The sequence below is a fragment of the Phacochoerus africanus genome, chromosome 13, assembly GCF_016906955.1.
Source record: "Phacochoerus africanus isolate WHEZ1 chromosome 13, ROS_Pafr_v1, whole genome shotgun sequence".
Taxonomy (NCBI): Eukaryota; Metazoa; Chordata; class Mammalia; order Artiodactyla; family Suidae; genus Phacochoerus; species Phacochoerus africanus.
This window is the reverse complement of record NC_062556.1, coordinates 32,572,281-32,589,588: the sequence shown is the minus strand read 5'-3', so window position 1 is coordinate 32,589,588 and position 17,308 is coordinate 32,572,281. Positions and strand designations below refer to the sequence as shown.

The window sequence follows — 17,308 nt, the reverse complement described above, 5'->3', positions numbered from 1 at the left end:
ATGAGTAGAAGTTCCTTGACTTACATCAGACTTTTGAGGAAGTCTGTGACCCTTCCCACTGAAGTTTGAGTGATGATAGTTGGGTAAAACAAGTCATTGGCACCAATGTAATTGCAGATGATTAGACTTAGTACAGCCTCTAGAGGAGGGGCTGACAGTCACAGGAGACCATTCCCCAAAATGTGGCAAGAGCAAAGCACTACTAGGAGATCAGCCTAGCAGGGCACACTCATCACTTCATCACAGAAAGTACAATGGACTACAGGTGCTGTGTTTACAGTGAAACAAACTCATAGTTGTTGAGATTAGAGAAGGTGGCTTCATGGAAGAGAATGATGAGTTCAGACAAGCAAAGGCAGAGAAAAATTTCTCTTTTAGACAGGAGTTAAGGATATATAAATAATCCATGTGGGTAGATTCTCTAACTGGGACATAAATTTTAGGTGCGTGTTAGATTGAATAGATAAACCAGTGCTGATTTCTTTTTTTTTTGTCTTTTGTCTTTTTTTGGTTGTTGTTGTTGCTATTTCTTGGGCCGCTCCCGAGGCATATGGAGGTTCCCAGGCTAGGGGTTGAATCGGAGCTGTAGCCACCGGCCTACGCCAGAGCCACAGCAATGCGGGATCCGAGCCGCGTCTGCAACCTACACCACAGCTCACGGCAACGCCGGATCGTTAACCCACTGAGCAAGGGCAGGGACCGAACCCGCAACCTCATGGTTCCTAGTCGGATTCGTTAACCACTGCGCCACGACGGGAACTCCACCAGTGCTGATTTCTTAACTTGCTAGGTAAATGAAGGAATGCTTACTGCACATCGTAAATGAATTGCCATATGTTTCATTTAATGATAGTTTCTTCATGCATTTCAAAAGTGATTTTTATTTATATTAATTCACTTTAACTACAGCATTTTCACAAAGCAGATATTTCACAAGACAATATATATGGAAACTTGTCATGTGTGACTGTATTATTATAATTTCTTGTGATTTGAGTATTATACAAAATCTTCTGTTCATTCAAGGATTAAAAAAGATGAGGGGTTCCCGTCAGGACTCAGTGGATACGAATCTGACTAGCAGCCATGAGGATGCAGGTTCGATTCCTGGCCTCGCTCAGTGGGTTAAGGATCCAGTGTTGCCGTGAGCTGTGGTGTAGGTCACAGACACAGCTCAGATCTGGCATTGCTGTGCCTGTGGCATAGGCCAGCAGCTATAGCTCCAATTCGACCCCTAGCCTGGGAACCTCCATATGCCATGGGTGCAGCCCTAAAAAGACAAAAAAATAAAAATAAAAATAAAAAAGATGATACCCCATATAAATGCACTGTTACTATTATCCTTTAGAGTCTTAGAAACTATGAGGAGGCATTTTGCTATTCAAATTAATATAAATTAGCCAAAGATCTATAGATTTTCTAAGCTCATTAAAAAGAAAAATTCAGCTCTCACATCTGAAACCCTTACATTCTAGAAAACTATTTAACTAGACAGAGCATAGTATGAAAACAAACAAACAGACAATAGAAGGCAATAGGTAATGTGTGGATTGACCAAAGCCATGGATACAGGTGAGTTGTGATTGATTGGGAAGCCTTGGGTCCTTGGAGGGAGGCTGGGTTCTAGTTACTAGACTTCTTCTCTGCCCCCTGGTTCACCTTGTATCTGTCAGCACTGCTACTGCTTTCTTGGTCTTTTGTTCTTATTCTCAAAACAAAGGACTTGGATCAGTTTCCTTCCTTCATCTTCCACTAGAGAATGTTGTACCAGAGGAACTGTTACCTTTTTGAAATTGTGGAAAATTTCTCTTTTTAGATATTAACATTTTAAAAATTTCTTTGTCCTGGCCTGAGTCTAGTTCTTATTTTGTTATTGACTTAAAAATGTGCTAATATCCATTTATCCTTTTCTTTTAGGGACAATAAGATGACTTCAGTAAGTTTAATTTTGTGTATTCCATTTCTTTAACTATCCTGGTTTATAGGAGCCATAGATAATTATGACGGATGCTCTAACAGAGTCGTCTTTTCAGAATGTGCTGTGGGGATTTTTGGTCTGGCTGCAATAGCAATTTATCGCACCACAAAGGAAATTCCATGGTTTGTTTAGAAGACGTGTTCTAATGCCACCACCTTATTCACAGAAATTTAGTCTTCTCTGTCTCAGTGTGCTTTGAACTTATTGTCATAAATGAGAAAAGAATATTTCTCTGTGTGTGTATAATCCTAATTTTATATCTTGTAATGTATAGAAGAAACCGTATATTTTCCAAAGGAGAAGTTAAAACATGAATTTACTTACATAAGAAATTTTTAATGTAACTCAAGTAAATTTATTGCTTTTAGAACCTTAAATAATATTTAAATTGAATAAGTGGGCAATAATAAGACCAAATGGGGAATTTCCATTGTTGCACAATGCAAACAAATCTGACTAGTATCCATGAGGATTCAGGTTTGATTTTTGCCCTTGTTCAGTGGGTTGGGCATCCTGTGTTGCTGTGGCTGCAGCTCCAATTCGAGCCCTAGCCTGGGAACTTCCGTATGCCTCTGATGCGGACCTAAAAAGCATAAAAGAAAAGAAAAGAAAGACCAAGTATTTATATATACTACTAAACGCCATTCATTTTTCTCCAGAACTTTGCGTGTATTAACTCATTAGTCCCCACAACAGCCCTATAAGATAGGTGATGTAATTATTATCATTTTTGTTATTATTATTCCCATTTTATAGGTGAGGAAATTGTGGCACAGAAAGTTGAAGGCGTTTGTCCACAGGGACAGTACTACCAAGTGTGCAAGGAGAAAATGATCCTCTTCAGTACCATGCAAAATGCCTGGGTCATTAATTTCAATATCACTATAATTTTAAATCATATTGCATGATCTGAGTAAGACAGGCAAACTGGAAGAAAATTTCCTTGATCTCAATTATAAAGTGGAAATATTAAATATACAGTTAGCTTTTCTGATAACTTTTTCCAATGGTAGTTAGGAACTACACTGAAGATTTCATTCCTGTACAGTGTAGATTGACTTGTAGGAATGTCTATTAGAGCTAATTTTGGCATTTTGGAAATAGGTAATAGTGGCTAAGAATTAAAGTAGCCGTTGGGCTTACAGAATTTTTTCCCCTGAAAGATTACTCTGTAAATTTCAGAATACCTTAACTGTAATATACAGCTTTGTTATCAGTGCAAAAGAACAACATGAGAAACTTTCAAAATTACATGAAAACATGGACAAGTCATACCAGAGCATAATGCAGTACTATGCCATCGACATGAAGAAGGTGTCTGTGGAAGACTTTTTGACTGACTTGAATAACTTCAGAAGCATGTTTATGGTATGTCAAAATTTTTACAAAGTACTAGTATCTATACTACTTCATCTATTATTACTCTTATTTCAATGCTTCATTCTACTGTCATCTGTGGGAAAACCTACCTTTTCTGATGCTGAAAGTTGGCTTGAAAATTTTCAGATTTTTAAATCTATTGAAAAATGTGTGTTTTGTTCTCTTTTTGGCCTTCCCAACATAAAGCTGTAATCAGAAATTTTGATTGAAAAGGTGACAAATTCTGAAGTTTTTCATAAAGACTCCCCTCTTGGCTGATTACAAAGCACTTTTGTAATAAGTTTTTGGCTATGAATTTGTTTCTTTATACTTAAGATCAATTTGTATTTTTGTGGTATAATTTTACCAAATTCTGTGCAGCTCTTATGAAGCTTTTTCTCCTCTTTTCTTTTCTTAATGCATTGTACAATAAGCTACCTGCGATTTGCCTTTGAATGGATTTTCCATTCCTAGGGTTTCCTTTAGATACTTTAATAGAGAGGTCAGGTCTCTGATGTGGAATCCTTTCATTTAGGCATTAAAAAGATCTTTTGAAAAGTATTAGCTGATTAGATGGGGGAAAAAACCACACACATATTAAAGTGAGAAAGCATTGTTGCCTCCCTAGGGAAAATGGTGATACATTTCTGCAATGAAAAATTATGTTATTCTTAATAGACGGGTAAGTAAGTCATTTTTGTGCTTCAGCAAATGTTTGTGGGGATTATAAAGTTTTGAGTTGTAAGAAAAAGAAGGTCTAGACGAGCTGGTTCTTTAATATCAGGAAAACTTTATTGCTGAATTTATTTGACTTGGTTATAATCACTTGGTTGCGATTAGATAGTCTTTTAATAAAAATTCAATATTTTAAAGGAAAACTGGTCTACAATAAGCACATATTTGCTCACACCCCTAGTTTATTTCCTCCACAAATTCAAAGTGATTCTTCAATTTTTTTCATTACCAGAAATGAATTTGATAATTACATGTGTTATGTGAGTATTCGTGTGATATATAATATGCTATTCTAATTTTTGTTTTATGAGGCAATGTGGCTTAGTGGAAGTAGCAAAGCCTTTGCAGTTTGAGAGAGCTGGATTTAGATTCCACACTTAGTTACCTGACTGTGAACACTATTTAACCTTCCTGAGCTTAAAATTAAATTATATTAAAATCTTTAGAGTTTAGTATAAAAATCACTTTTTATCTAAATAATTCGGAGAGGAAATTTTCTTTAGACTAATCATGAGCCTGAAAGTGACAAAGGGAACTGTAATTTCACACAGATATTTTTTTCCTCCTTTCTTTATGGTTGTACTGCTTGAACTTTAGATAATGTATCTTTAAAAAGAACACGGTGTCAAAACTGACAAATTATTGACAAATAAATGTCTGTTTTGTCCATGGCTTCTGATCTCTTAGGTTGCTATTTAATTCCATACTATTCACCTTTGGAAACTAGGTCAATTTCAGTGAGTTTTTATGAAAACATTTGGGATAGATATGAATGTTTAACATGTCGAAGATCTGTTCTGGAAAGCCACATTAATACAATAGGCAAGAAAATTTATGTTCTCTTTAAGAAAATACTGTTAGGATATATTTACATTGTTAAATATGTTTACATTGTTAAAATGTGTTTATACTGTTGCTTCATGCACTGTCATTCCAGCAAATTTTAAGGTAGAGGAGACCCCTTTTGTATAAGGAGTCGGTCTGAGCACCGTTCTCATTCTACACCTGCCCTCCACTATGGCAGCTTTCCCTGGAATGTTTTCTCTCAAGTTCAGGCCACTCTGCTTGCTGTTTGTTCCCTGGGGAACTCCCTCCCTGTTTTGCCTGGCTAAGTTATGGTGCTCAGTGTTCTGATTTCTTCTCAGACTTTGCTTCATCTGGAAACATACGTTCCCATCTGTGGTGGGTAGCATTGTCTAATAGCTAACACACATACTGCCAACCAAATGCCAAGTGCTGTTCTCATTCATTTAATCCTTTTAACAACAGACAGATGTGGTACGTGTACTGTGATTATTCCCACTTAGAATAAGTGCAAGGCTTAGAGAGATTATGGCTTGCCTGTTGTTACAAAGTTAGCAAGTGACTAAATGGAGATACTAACTCCGGGTCTCACCACTGTTACTAGGATTTCCCAACTAATTTGTATAGATATAGCTGTTCTGCTTCTTTTTTTTTTTCCTTTCTGAGGGCCTTTGTACAATAGCTAAGGAAGAAACATCTGTTCCAATTTGCTGTTTCAAGCCATGTGGACCAAAGGGGGAGGGTTTCATGATCTTGTAGCTTCCTCTGAAGAACACCTATTCACTGTGGCAGCATTTGAACTCACCTCTGTTCCAGTTGGGGATTCTCAACTGGGAGTTAATTTGTTACTGTTGTTGTCTTAACAATCTGTTATTGGTAGCCTGCTCATTGGGAATGGTTTCTATCTCTAACTACTGATCAACTTCCAGGAAATAGAGACTAAGTTTACATTGTAATTTTTTTAGCTTTATTTATTTATTTATTGCCTTTTTGCCTTTTCTGGGGCCGCTCCCACAGCATATGGAGGTTCCCAGGCTAGGGGTCTAATTGTAGCCGTGGCCACCGGCCTACGCCAGAGCCACAGCAACGTGGAATCTAAGCCGTGTCTGCAACCTACACCACAGCTCACGGCAACGCCAGATCCTTAACCCACTGAGCAAGGCCAGGGATCAAACCTGAAACCTTGTGGTTCCTAGTCGGATTCATTAACCACTGCGCCAGGACGGGAACTCCTAGCTGTATTTTTATTATCATCTTCAACAAGATAAAACCAAATACACCTGCCACTGATGGAGCTGCTAAGATCCTACTTAGTCTTCACAGCATTTTTATGAGGTGTGGAGTGTTACCTGGAGGAAACTGCAGGCTAGAGAAAGGAACTCCATGCCTTGGCAGAGGCTCTTCAGAACTAGAAGGGGCAGGATTAAATGGAGGCCTACCTGACTCTAAAGCCTGTACTTTAAAATTTTTTTTCAAAAGCGTTTTACTACATTTTTACTATTTGTGATTTTCACGTTTTTTACCTTATATCTCTATTGTAGAAATATTATATTATGGTGTTATACTGTACATATTTTCTCTACTTTATTCAATAATATCACTTGGTAGCTTGAAATCCACCGTAAAGGGGATATTGACACCATGGAATCCAGCAGATGTTTCACATCAGGGCTTGATATTTTTGTGTTGTTGTTGATTATCTAGACTTAAAATGATGGAGAAATGTTAATGGAGATTAAAAATAAATTTATTTTATATTGCTTCTCAGAGAGTTTGTAAGAAAAGTTATGATGCGATATTTCAGAGTGTTTTTGAAAACTTACTAGAGGGAATCAAGGCATACTTTATTTCCTGCCACCTTGACAGGATAACTTTCTGTTTACATCGTAGAAAAATGTTTTCAGGTCTGGTTCTATTTCAAAGCATAAAATAACCTCTTTTAAAATTAGAGGCCTATTCATGGAAAGCCTTGTGGCTGGAGTGAGGTTAAGGTGAGGGCTAGAGAGCCAGCACCTCTCAGTAATAGATTTTTATCTCCTGTAGGATTCATGTGAGGCATAAAGTTCACATTGGAGGTACTAGGTGGAAATGCTTGACCTCTCACTAGAGGCTGAGGAAATTGGTGACCCACCAGCCATCAAGCTTTACCCCATGAAGTCTGTGACTTGAGTCATTTCATGCTGTATAACAATAATCACCATTTTCCACCTTCCCCTGGTTTTAGGCCCATTTTTTTATGTCATTACCAATTTACTTGTTATTCACGCTTCTCCAGGGTGAATTGAGCTCATTATGGAATTTTTGTTGGCTCTTACAAGGACCCTCTTGTCCCTCTTTATCTTATCCAAGGGCTGTAGATTGCTTACCTTTATTCTTTGGGTTTAATTTTTTTTTTTCCTAGTTTAAACCTAATTTTTGTGTCTCTCATTGGTCACTTGTCTTTGAATGACCACAGTCATTCATACCTTCATACATTTGAATGTATGTCCTGGTCCCACGTCCCACACTACTTCATATTACAGAACCTTATTCAAATTGCTTTTACTACCAGAGACTTGAAACACATGCTTTCTTCTTTAGTACCTCACGTCTTATACTGATGCTGCTTCTCTTTTTTTGTCGTCGGAAGGTCTTTTGCTGTTTTCTTTCTTTAAACAGAATTATCAGCACCGTGCAACAATACTCTTAATTCCTGGAGCAAATTTCACCGACACCTTATTTATTTTGCTTAAGATCTCATCTTAGAGAAATACTTCCAAATACTTTCACCTCTTAGAATTCCTTTGTTATTTGTCTTCTTATAAGTTATATGTCTGAAAATAAATTTTCTACCAAATTTTACTTATTAAATATATACCATTCTTCCGTTTTAATTAGACATGTGTAACTATGTAGACCCCTTGAGTTTATAAATTTATATATTCAGTTTAGAATTGATGGGAATTTTGCTTAAAGTCAGGATTTGATTCATGGAGCCTTCATCCTAAGTATATGGATGTTTTCTGTTGGGATTTTTGAAGTCCTGGGAAAATCAGTAGACGTCCTTCTTTATTAATAGGTTCAAAGACCTGGCATATCTGGACATCTCACTTTAGGGTTTGCATTTTGAGTGGAACAGAAAGCAATCCCTGCCTTTCGAGTAATTACTGTTGCATACACAAAAAGTGGAGGAGCCTTGTATTTTTCTTTTCTTTTCGTGAACTGTTTTAGATATATGGGCTGAACTTTGCAGTTATTATTTTCTAGTCCACAGAATCCTTTTTGTTCCTCCCTAAACTTTGTTTCCCACATACATATCTCTCATCTGAATTGTGTGTGATGACAATCAAAGCATTCCCTCTGACTTTTTCACATTTTAAGTGATTTCTGAATTCTGTCTATGATAAGCCTAGCCCTTTGTTTGTTTTTAATAGTGATACTTTGCTGTCCACCTCACTGTTGGGAAGACAGCAGTGGCTGGGGGTTGCAGACGCTGGCATGGAGTGCCTTTGACAAGTTATGTTACCTACTGAGCCTCATTTCCCTGTTAATAATGGCATGTGTTTCTTAGCGATGTTACATTTTGAAGATCAAGTGACATTATGTGCATACACCCTCAAAGTAAGTGAGCCAACTACAGAGAATAGAAGTTATTTTCACCCTTCCCATTTCATTATAATAGGATCGATGTTCTAAGTATTTTATCTCTTTTTTATTTTATGCTTCCATATAGAATATTTTGAAATAAATAGCTACCTATTTTCCATCAAGAGCTCTGTCTTTAGAGTATGTCAACAGTTTTGTTAAAACTATGTTACATCTAGTTTAAGATTTATCATTCACACTGTTTGCAAACTTTAAGTTGATTTTCGGTTCATGCAATTGAAATATACTGTGTAGTGAACAAATATAAAATCAATTATATCTTATTTTATCTTGCTACACATGTGGATCAAATACAATTTATCCTTTTAGTGAATGAATACTCAGACTAAAGTAGTGTCTTACCGAACAAAAACGAACATCCAATGAGACTATTTTCAGTGTAAAATTTTTTCATATCGAGTACAGTCAGAACAAAGCTCATTTTGTCAAATCATTTAAATTACTCAAATTTGATTCCTGTCAACTCTAAATTTCATTCTGATGGTTACTATATAGACTGTAGGTGACCAACAGGAACTTCAAGGCGTTAAGCATTTTCTGTATGCTCCTTAAGTCTTATAGATTGACTCAGTATATGTTATCAGAGAAAAGAAAATCATGCAAAAGCCCTGTAATTGTATGTTGAACCAGATTATGTAATTATTATAGGAAGTATCTTCTATCCTTGCTGATTTTGGTAAGCTTAAGACTTGAAAATTGTTCTCATTGGCACCATTGATATTCTGGGATCATACTTAGAGGCATACAGCTCCAAACTTAGAACAAAATAAATATTCTAGGAGTTCCCGTCGTGGCTTAACAAATCTGACTAGGAACCATGAGGTCGCGGGTTCGATCCCTGGCCTTGCTCAGTGGGTTAAGGATTCGGCGTTGCCATGAGCTGTGGTGTAGGTTGCAGACGCGGCTCAGATCCAGCGTTGCTATGACTCTGGCGTAGGCTGGCAGCTACAGCTCCAATTAGACCCCTAGCCTGGGAACCTCTATATGCCGTGGGAGTGGCCCTAGAAAAGGCAAAAAGAGAAATAAAATAAAAATAAATAAATATTCTAACACTAGGATCTTCTTTTATTATCTGTTTACTTAAAGAATTAGATCAATTCCAGGTGCTGAATATTTGAGTTGTACCTTGAAAATTAATTCTGATAGATTCTTCTAATCTTTATTCTTTAGGCTTTTCACAATAAAAACACACCTAGGCTAACTGGCTTAATTTTCCTTGTTACTGATAAGATTTATTCTCACTATGCGGGTTGCTCAGGGGGCTAATAAATGCATTTGACTGACAGACAGGCTCTGTATGATTAAGTGACTGGTGATTTGTATTTCCCTTCCACATTTTAAATATTTTGTTTGTTTACTGAAATCATATAGGAAAGACTAGATTAATATAGTAATGAGAACTACAATTGATAATGGAGGAAAAAAATCAGCTAATACAGCATAATAAGTATATTAACCCATGTAATTGAAAAGATACCACTAAATTAGGATACCACAAACAAAAATGAATAAAATGGCATATTCTTTATACTGATACTGTACATGGAACTGATCTTCCATGTTCTGAACAAGGTAAAGAGAAAGAGAGAAAAAACACTATTGGCTTAAGGCTACTTTTTATGTTATGTTTAAACATTACCAGGTTTACATGGAATGTTGTTGTGCTTTGGTTAGCTGTTTTCCTCAAAGAGCTTATTAGCAATAGCTCAAAAAATAAAAAAAAAGAAAGAAAGAAAATGCTGTTCTATCAACAGGCCTATCTTTAAGCACTGTTCTTTGAGGCTGCCATCTTATGCCTAATCATGCCTTTAATTTAGCCTCATGATTGGGCGATAAAAAGATTTTTCTTTTTTTCTTGACTATGCTCCACTGAATGTGGACATTCCTGAACCTGGGCTCAAACCTGAGCCACAGCAGTGACAAAGCCAAATCCCTAACCACTAGGCCACCAGAGAACCCCAAAGAATATTTTTAGAGCATGTCACTATAAAATGATATACTTGATATAGTATGTCAGTATAAAATGAAACTTATTTTCTGGAGTAAATTACTTGATATACTTGATGTAGTATATCATTTTATACTGATATATAAAACGAAGGACAGAAAATACATTTAATGGAAAATCAAGTTCTACTTTGGGAAAACCTTAATAATGAACATTTCATACTTTATTTATTAAGGACATTGTTGAATAGGTTGAAAAGTCTCACTGGTTTGAGGATTTTATAAGTGCTTGGAGGAATTGCAAACAAACTCATAGGATAATTACGAAGGGCCAGTAATGCTAAGTCCCTGATGGGCTAATAATAATTTGGTGTTTCATCTGAGACTGACTTTACAATAAAGAGCAACTCAAAGCTAAAACACTTTAATCATCAGTACCTGTATTTCTGTACATGAAAGTTCTGAAAGAGAAATTAAGTATACAGTCTCATTCACTATTGGATCAAAAAGAATAAAATAGCTAGGAATAAACCTACCTAAGGAGGCAAAAGACCTGTACTCTGAAAAACTATAAGATGCTGTTGAAAGATATCGAAGATGATACAAGAAGATGGTATGAAATACCATGCTCTTGGATTAGAAGAACTGTCAAAATAACTCTACTGCCCAAAGCAGTCTACCAAGTCAGCACAATCCCTATCAAATTAGCAAGGACATTTTTCACAGAACTAGAACAAAAAATTTTTTAATTTGTATAGAAACATAAAAGATCCAAATAGCCAAAGTAATCCTGAGAAAGAAAAGCAGAGCTGTAGAACCAGGCTCCCTGACTTCAGACTTTACTATAAAGCTTTACCTTTACTTTTTTTTTAACTATGAATACAGATCAATAGAACAGGATTGAAAGCCCAGAAATAAACCCTCATGCCTATGGTCAACTAATCTATGACGGAGGCAAGAATATACGATAAATGGTGCTGGGAAAAATGACAGCTACATGTAAAATAATGAAACTAGTACATTCTCTATACACACAAAAAAACTCAAAATGAATTAAAGACCTAAAGACCTAAATGTAAGGTTGGATACTATAAAAGTCCTAAAGGAAAACATAGGCTTTGACATAAATCAAAGGAATATCTTTGGATCCACCTCCTTGAGTAATGAAAATAAAAACAAAAATAAACCAATGGGACCTAATTAAACTTAAAAACATTTGCACACCCAAGGAAACAATAAAACAAACAAACAAACAATCCATAGAATGGAAGAAAATATTTGCAAAAGATTTTTGAGTTTAGTAAAACTATACTAAGAGACCCCAGGCTTACCTTGCATAAATATCCAATAATGTTGCAAGAACTGGAACACTGAACAGGAAGACATTTATAGATTTTTAAACATTTCATTTAATAAACTTTTCACTCAATTTTTATGTTACAAAAATATATAGGATATTGTCATCTTGAAAATGTTGAGTTGGGTCAATATGACTAATTAAATAAGCTAAGACTCAAAGAGAAAAGGATAATAGAAAAGTCAATCTGTGGAAGTGAGCTTGTGTCATATATTCAAATTTCCTCATCTTACTACAATTTTATCATGTAACATAAAGCTAACAGTTTTGTCAAGTTAAGGCATATTTGGAATATAGACTTTTTTAAGCTTTTTGGGGAGGGGTAATATTACATTGAAAAATTTTCCTTTGGAGGGAAAAATTAAGCAACTATTAGTTATATCATTGGGTAGTGTTTTAAATTAATTTATCAAGGATGTCTAATTTCAAGTGCAAAGAGGACATTAGTTAGGAAAAACACAGGAAATTAAACTCTTTTCCAAAATAAAATCTCATAAAGCATATTAGCTTTAGTAGTATTAAAAATTAATGTATGTGTGTCTCCATATAAATATATATCCTTAGAGGTAAATAGCTGTATTTAATTCAACTCTTTAATCCTTATTGAAAAACTTTGAAATATAAAAAAAAGATCCTATGTGACAACACAAAAAAAAATGATTTTATTGAAGTATAGTTGATTGACAGTGTTATTAATTTCTACTGTATAGCTGAGTGATTCAGTTATACATGTGTATACATTCTTTTTCATAATCTTTTCCATTTGTGTTTTATCACAAGATATTGAATATATTTCTCTGTGCTGTACAGTAGCACCTTGTTGTTTATTCATTCTAGATATAATAGTTTGTATCAGCAAATCCCAAACTCTTAATCTATCTCTCCCCAACTCCCTCTTGGAAAACACAAATCTGTTCTCTGTGTCTGTGAGTCTTTTTCTGTTTCATAAATAAGGTCATTTATGTCATACTTTAGACTCCAAATAAAAGTGAAATTATATGGTAGTTTTTTTTTCTCTTCCCAACTTCATTTAGTATGATAACCTCTAGTTCCACCCATGTTGCTTCAAGTGGTAGTATTTCATTCTTTTTAATGGCTGAGTAGTATTCTGTTTTGTGTATGCACATCTTTTTCCATTCATCTGTCAATGGATATTTAGATTGTTTCTGAGTCTTGGCTATAATGGACATAGGGGTGCATGTATCTTTTTGAATGATAGCTTTGCCCAAATAAATCCCTAGGAGTGAGATTGCTGTATCATATGATAGCTCTATTTTTAGTTTTTGAGGAACTGCCGTACTGTTTTCCATAGCAGCTGCACCAATTCACATTCCCACCAACAGTGTACGTGGCTTCCTTTTTCTTCACAACCTCTCCATCATTTGTTATTTGCAGATTGTTTTAATAATGGCCATACTCATTGTTGTGAGGTGGTACCTCACTGTAGTTTTGATTTGCATTTCTCTAATAATGAACGATGTTGAACATCTTTTTCATGTGCCTCTTGACCATCTGTATGTCTTCTTTGGAGAAACGTCTGTCTAGGTCTTCTGCCCATTTTTTGACCTGGTCATTTGGTTTTTTCGTTGTTGAGTTGTATGAGCTGTTTATGTATTTTGGAAATTAAGTTCTTGTCAGTTATAACATTTGTAAATATTTTCTCCCTGTCCATATGTTGTCTTTTTGTTGTGTATAGTTTTTGTTGATGTATAAAAGCTTTTAAGTTTGATTAAGTCCCATTTGTTTATTTTTGTTTTTATTTCTATTGCCTTGGGAAACTGACCTAAGAAAACATTGCTATGATTTATGTTAGAGTAATTCACTTCTTTGTCTTCTTTGTCAAGTAATCCAGCTGCTTTACTGGTACTTCATCTCAATTCAATGTACTATCTTATCCCAACATCTCTGAATGTAAACCATGTCATACTTATTGTATTTTTGAAGACATCCTTTTAAAAGTATTTGTTTCTTTATTTGTTTTTCTATGGCCTTACCCGAGGCATATGGAAATTCCTGGGCCACAGATTGAATCCAAGCTGCAGTTGTAACACAATTACAACAACGCTGGATCCTTTAACCCAGTGCACCAGGCCAGGGGTCAAACCCATGCCTCTGCAGCAACCTGAGCCATTGTAGGTGGATTCTTAACCCACTGTACCACAGCAAAAACTCCTTGAAGACATTCTTGATTCTCAATTCAGCTTTTTTGCATGCCTGCTTAGGACTGATTTTATATTGCTGTGCAGTGTCAAATTGTTTACTTTATATTCTAAAACACATATGTAAGGTACTAAGAAAAAATATGGTATGCAAGAACTGCCACTTTATTCACAAATGTTGAAAAAATAAAGATATATGTGTTCTATAAGAACACACTTTTGAGGACTTTCCTTTTCATGAAATGACTGTAGAGACTCTTAAATGTCCAGCCCACCACCATACAGCAAAGTACCTTAAAACATGGCTGTTTTGTGAGGTAGCAAAGGACATCTCCAAGGGCAAAAGCATAAAAGAGGAAAGAACAGAGCTGAAATTTGCATGTCAAACATAGATGGGTACACAAAGAGGAAAGCCAGGCCTACCTTGGGATTCCCCTAATAAGAGCAGGGCCCGGTACAGGGTAATTAATTATAGTGAATAAGATTTACATACCAAGCCTTTGGACAAAAGGAAATTAAACTTATCCGTGTTACAACTGATACCTAATTGCTTACAGAAGCAAATTCAAAGCTCTGTGCAGGAGGCAATTATAATTTAGATCTTCAGGATTCTCACAAATTAAGCTTAATCAAATAAGAGCATTTAGTATCCATCAACAAACATACAAGGTATCAAGAGGCTGTGTAGTGAAATGCTTGTGAAAAAAACAGAACAATACGAACTGCCAAAACTCTAGATATCGAATAACAATATGTAAAATGTTTAAGGAAGCAACAGATGAGATTGAAGAGAGAGAAAGAAATAGATTACCAAAAATGACCAAGCAACCTTGAAAAGAACCAGATAGAATTCAAGGATGAGTATGATAATGAAAATAAACACCCATTAAACAGCAGACTATACTCAGCTGAAGAAAGAAATGGCAAATTGGACAATAGATGTAAAGAAATTGTTCAGAATGCAGTCCAGGGAGATAACAAAAGTACAAATGTGAAAGTCACGTTAAGAAACATGTGAGTTCCCGTTGTGACTCAGTGAGCTAGGAATCTGACTAGTAGCCCATGAGGATGAAGGTTTGATCCCTAGCCTCCCTCAGTGGGTTAAGGATCTGGGATTGCCACGAGCTTCAGCACGGGTCGCAGATGCAGCTCAGATCTGGCGTTGCTGTGGCTATGGCATAAACTGGCAGCTGAAGCTTCAATTCAGCCCCTAGCGCAGGAACTTCCACATGCCATAGGTGCAGCCCTAAAAAGAAAAAAAAGGAAACATGGAGGACAGATTGAGAAGGCCTGCCATTTTTAGGATGAAAAGCTCAGAAAGACAGACACAAAAGAATGAGTGAAAGATGATATTCAAAATGACAGCTGAGAATTTTCCAGGTCAAGAATCCACAGAATAGGAAGTGTTACCTATACTAAGCCAGATGAATACAATGAAATTCACTTGAAAAAATCATGTAGTGAAAGTGTAGAACACTAAAAGACAAACTCTTAAAAGCAGCCCAAGGGGGAGGATGTGATCACCAGTGCAAAAACAGACACAGATGACTTCTCATTAGCAAAAATGGAAACCAGAAGAAAGTGAAATATGTCCAAGTATTCAGGAAGAAAAAGAAGACTATTCTTTTAATTTGGGGTGTTCAGCAAAAGCTCTTTATAGAACAAGGACAAAAGTAAACTAATTGCAGATAAACAAATAATAAAGGTGTTTTCCATTAACATCCCTTTGTCGAAAGACCTTCTGAAGCAGAGATTGGCAGTTTCTTTGTCTTTTTAGTGCCGCACCTGCAGCATATGAAAGTTCCCAGGCTAGGGGTTAAATCAGAGCTGCAGCTGCCATTTACACCACAGCAACACCACAGCAACAGCAATGCATGATCCAAACCACATCTGTGACCTGCAATGCAGCTCATGGCAACACTGGATCCTTAACCCACTGAGTGAGGCCAGGTTTCCAAGCCACAACCTCATGGATACTAGTCAGGTTTGTTAACTCCTGAGCCACGACAAGAACTCCACAAACGTTTTAATTCCAGGTAGTAAATATATGCAGGCCATGTGGCCTCTGTTGTCAGCACTCAGCACTGCTGTAGTAGTGCAGAAACTGCCATGAGTAATACTTACATGAATGGGGGTGACTATGTTTCCATGAAACTCCTTTTACAAAAGTAGGTGGCCAAATAATGATTTTAGTTTGCTCACTTCTGTACTAAAGGGTGCATTTAAATAAGCAGAATTTTTTTTAATAAAAGAAAAATTTGAGAGACCAGACAGCATATCTACAATGATACTAGTTGTACAGAAATGAAGTTTTAATAAAACAATGTGTATCTTATTTTGTAGAGGAGGAGAGATGGGAAATTAACTGTGGGACAAACCATTAAATATATTGAAAGAGATCTTTGAAGTTCAGATGTTGTATGTTCTCTGTATTGTTCAAAGGAAAGGGTAAGGGAGGTAAAGATATCAGTTAACTTTAAACATTAATTTGTGTGATAAAATTACAACTATAATCAGTAAAAGAAAATATGGATCCAGTATATAATTTCTAAAATGTTGGAGGAGAAATGGACCAAGAAAAACATATGAAGAAAAATTTTAAAAATAAAAGTGAAAGCACAGATAAAGCAGGATAAATATAAGAGATAATGTAAGGTGGTGGAAAAAATATTTTACTAATTATAAGAAAAATTTTTTAAAAGTCTAGTTCTTATGCTATTTATAAGAGACCAACCTAAAACCAAGGATGTGGAAAAATTTGAAGTAACAAAAGCATTCATGAAATACAAGGCCAAAAAATCATTAAAAGAGAGGTAAATAGACTGTGCTAATAATGGACAAAATAGATTTAAGGGAATATTACTGCATGATGATAAAAAGCTTAATTTACCTGAAAGATACAATTCAAAAATTTGCCTGTGTATTATAGCATAGCAGGAAAATAAACTTGTAAAAAATGATAAACTATATGAAACAGCTGATAGATTTAGTTTTATATTGGAAAAATTCAACAAAGTTCTCTAATTTACTGAAAATCAAGCATAAAAATATTATTAAAGCAATGGGAGCTTTAAACAATTTAATTAGTAGACTTGATTTTATACATGTGTATAGAACCCAGCCAAGAAATTAAGAAACACATATTTTTCTCAATCACAGGTGGACCGCTTATCAAATTAATCACATACTAGAGATTGTGAAACAAATCTTGATAAATTTCTATGTTTTGGTTTTATTCATTGACCACAATAACATGAAATTGGAAATAAAGTTTTGAAAGATGATATTTAAAATTTTTTTAATTCTAAAAACATACTAAGTAAC

The 17,308-nt window shown here is 35.5% G+C and overlaps 1 protein-coding gene across 2 annotated transcripts in view; it reads left to right on the top strand.

Moving 5' to 3' along the window:
- DIAPH3 (diaphanous related formin 3) overlaps positions 1–17,308 on the top strand; it is a 503,501-nt gene that overhangs the window by 330,385 nt on the left and 155,808 nt on the right. For both annotated transcript variants that reach the window (XM_047756273.1, XM_047756272.1), the window contains one exon: positions 3,182–3,346. In XM_047756273.1, coding sequence (XP_047612229.1) covers positions 3,182–3,346 — 165 coding nt within the window. The remainder of the gene's footprint in view (positions 1–3,181; positions 3,347–17,308) is intronic.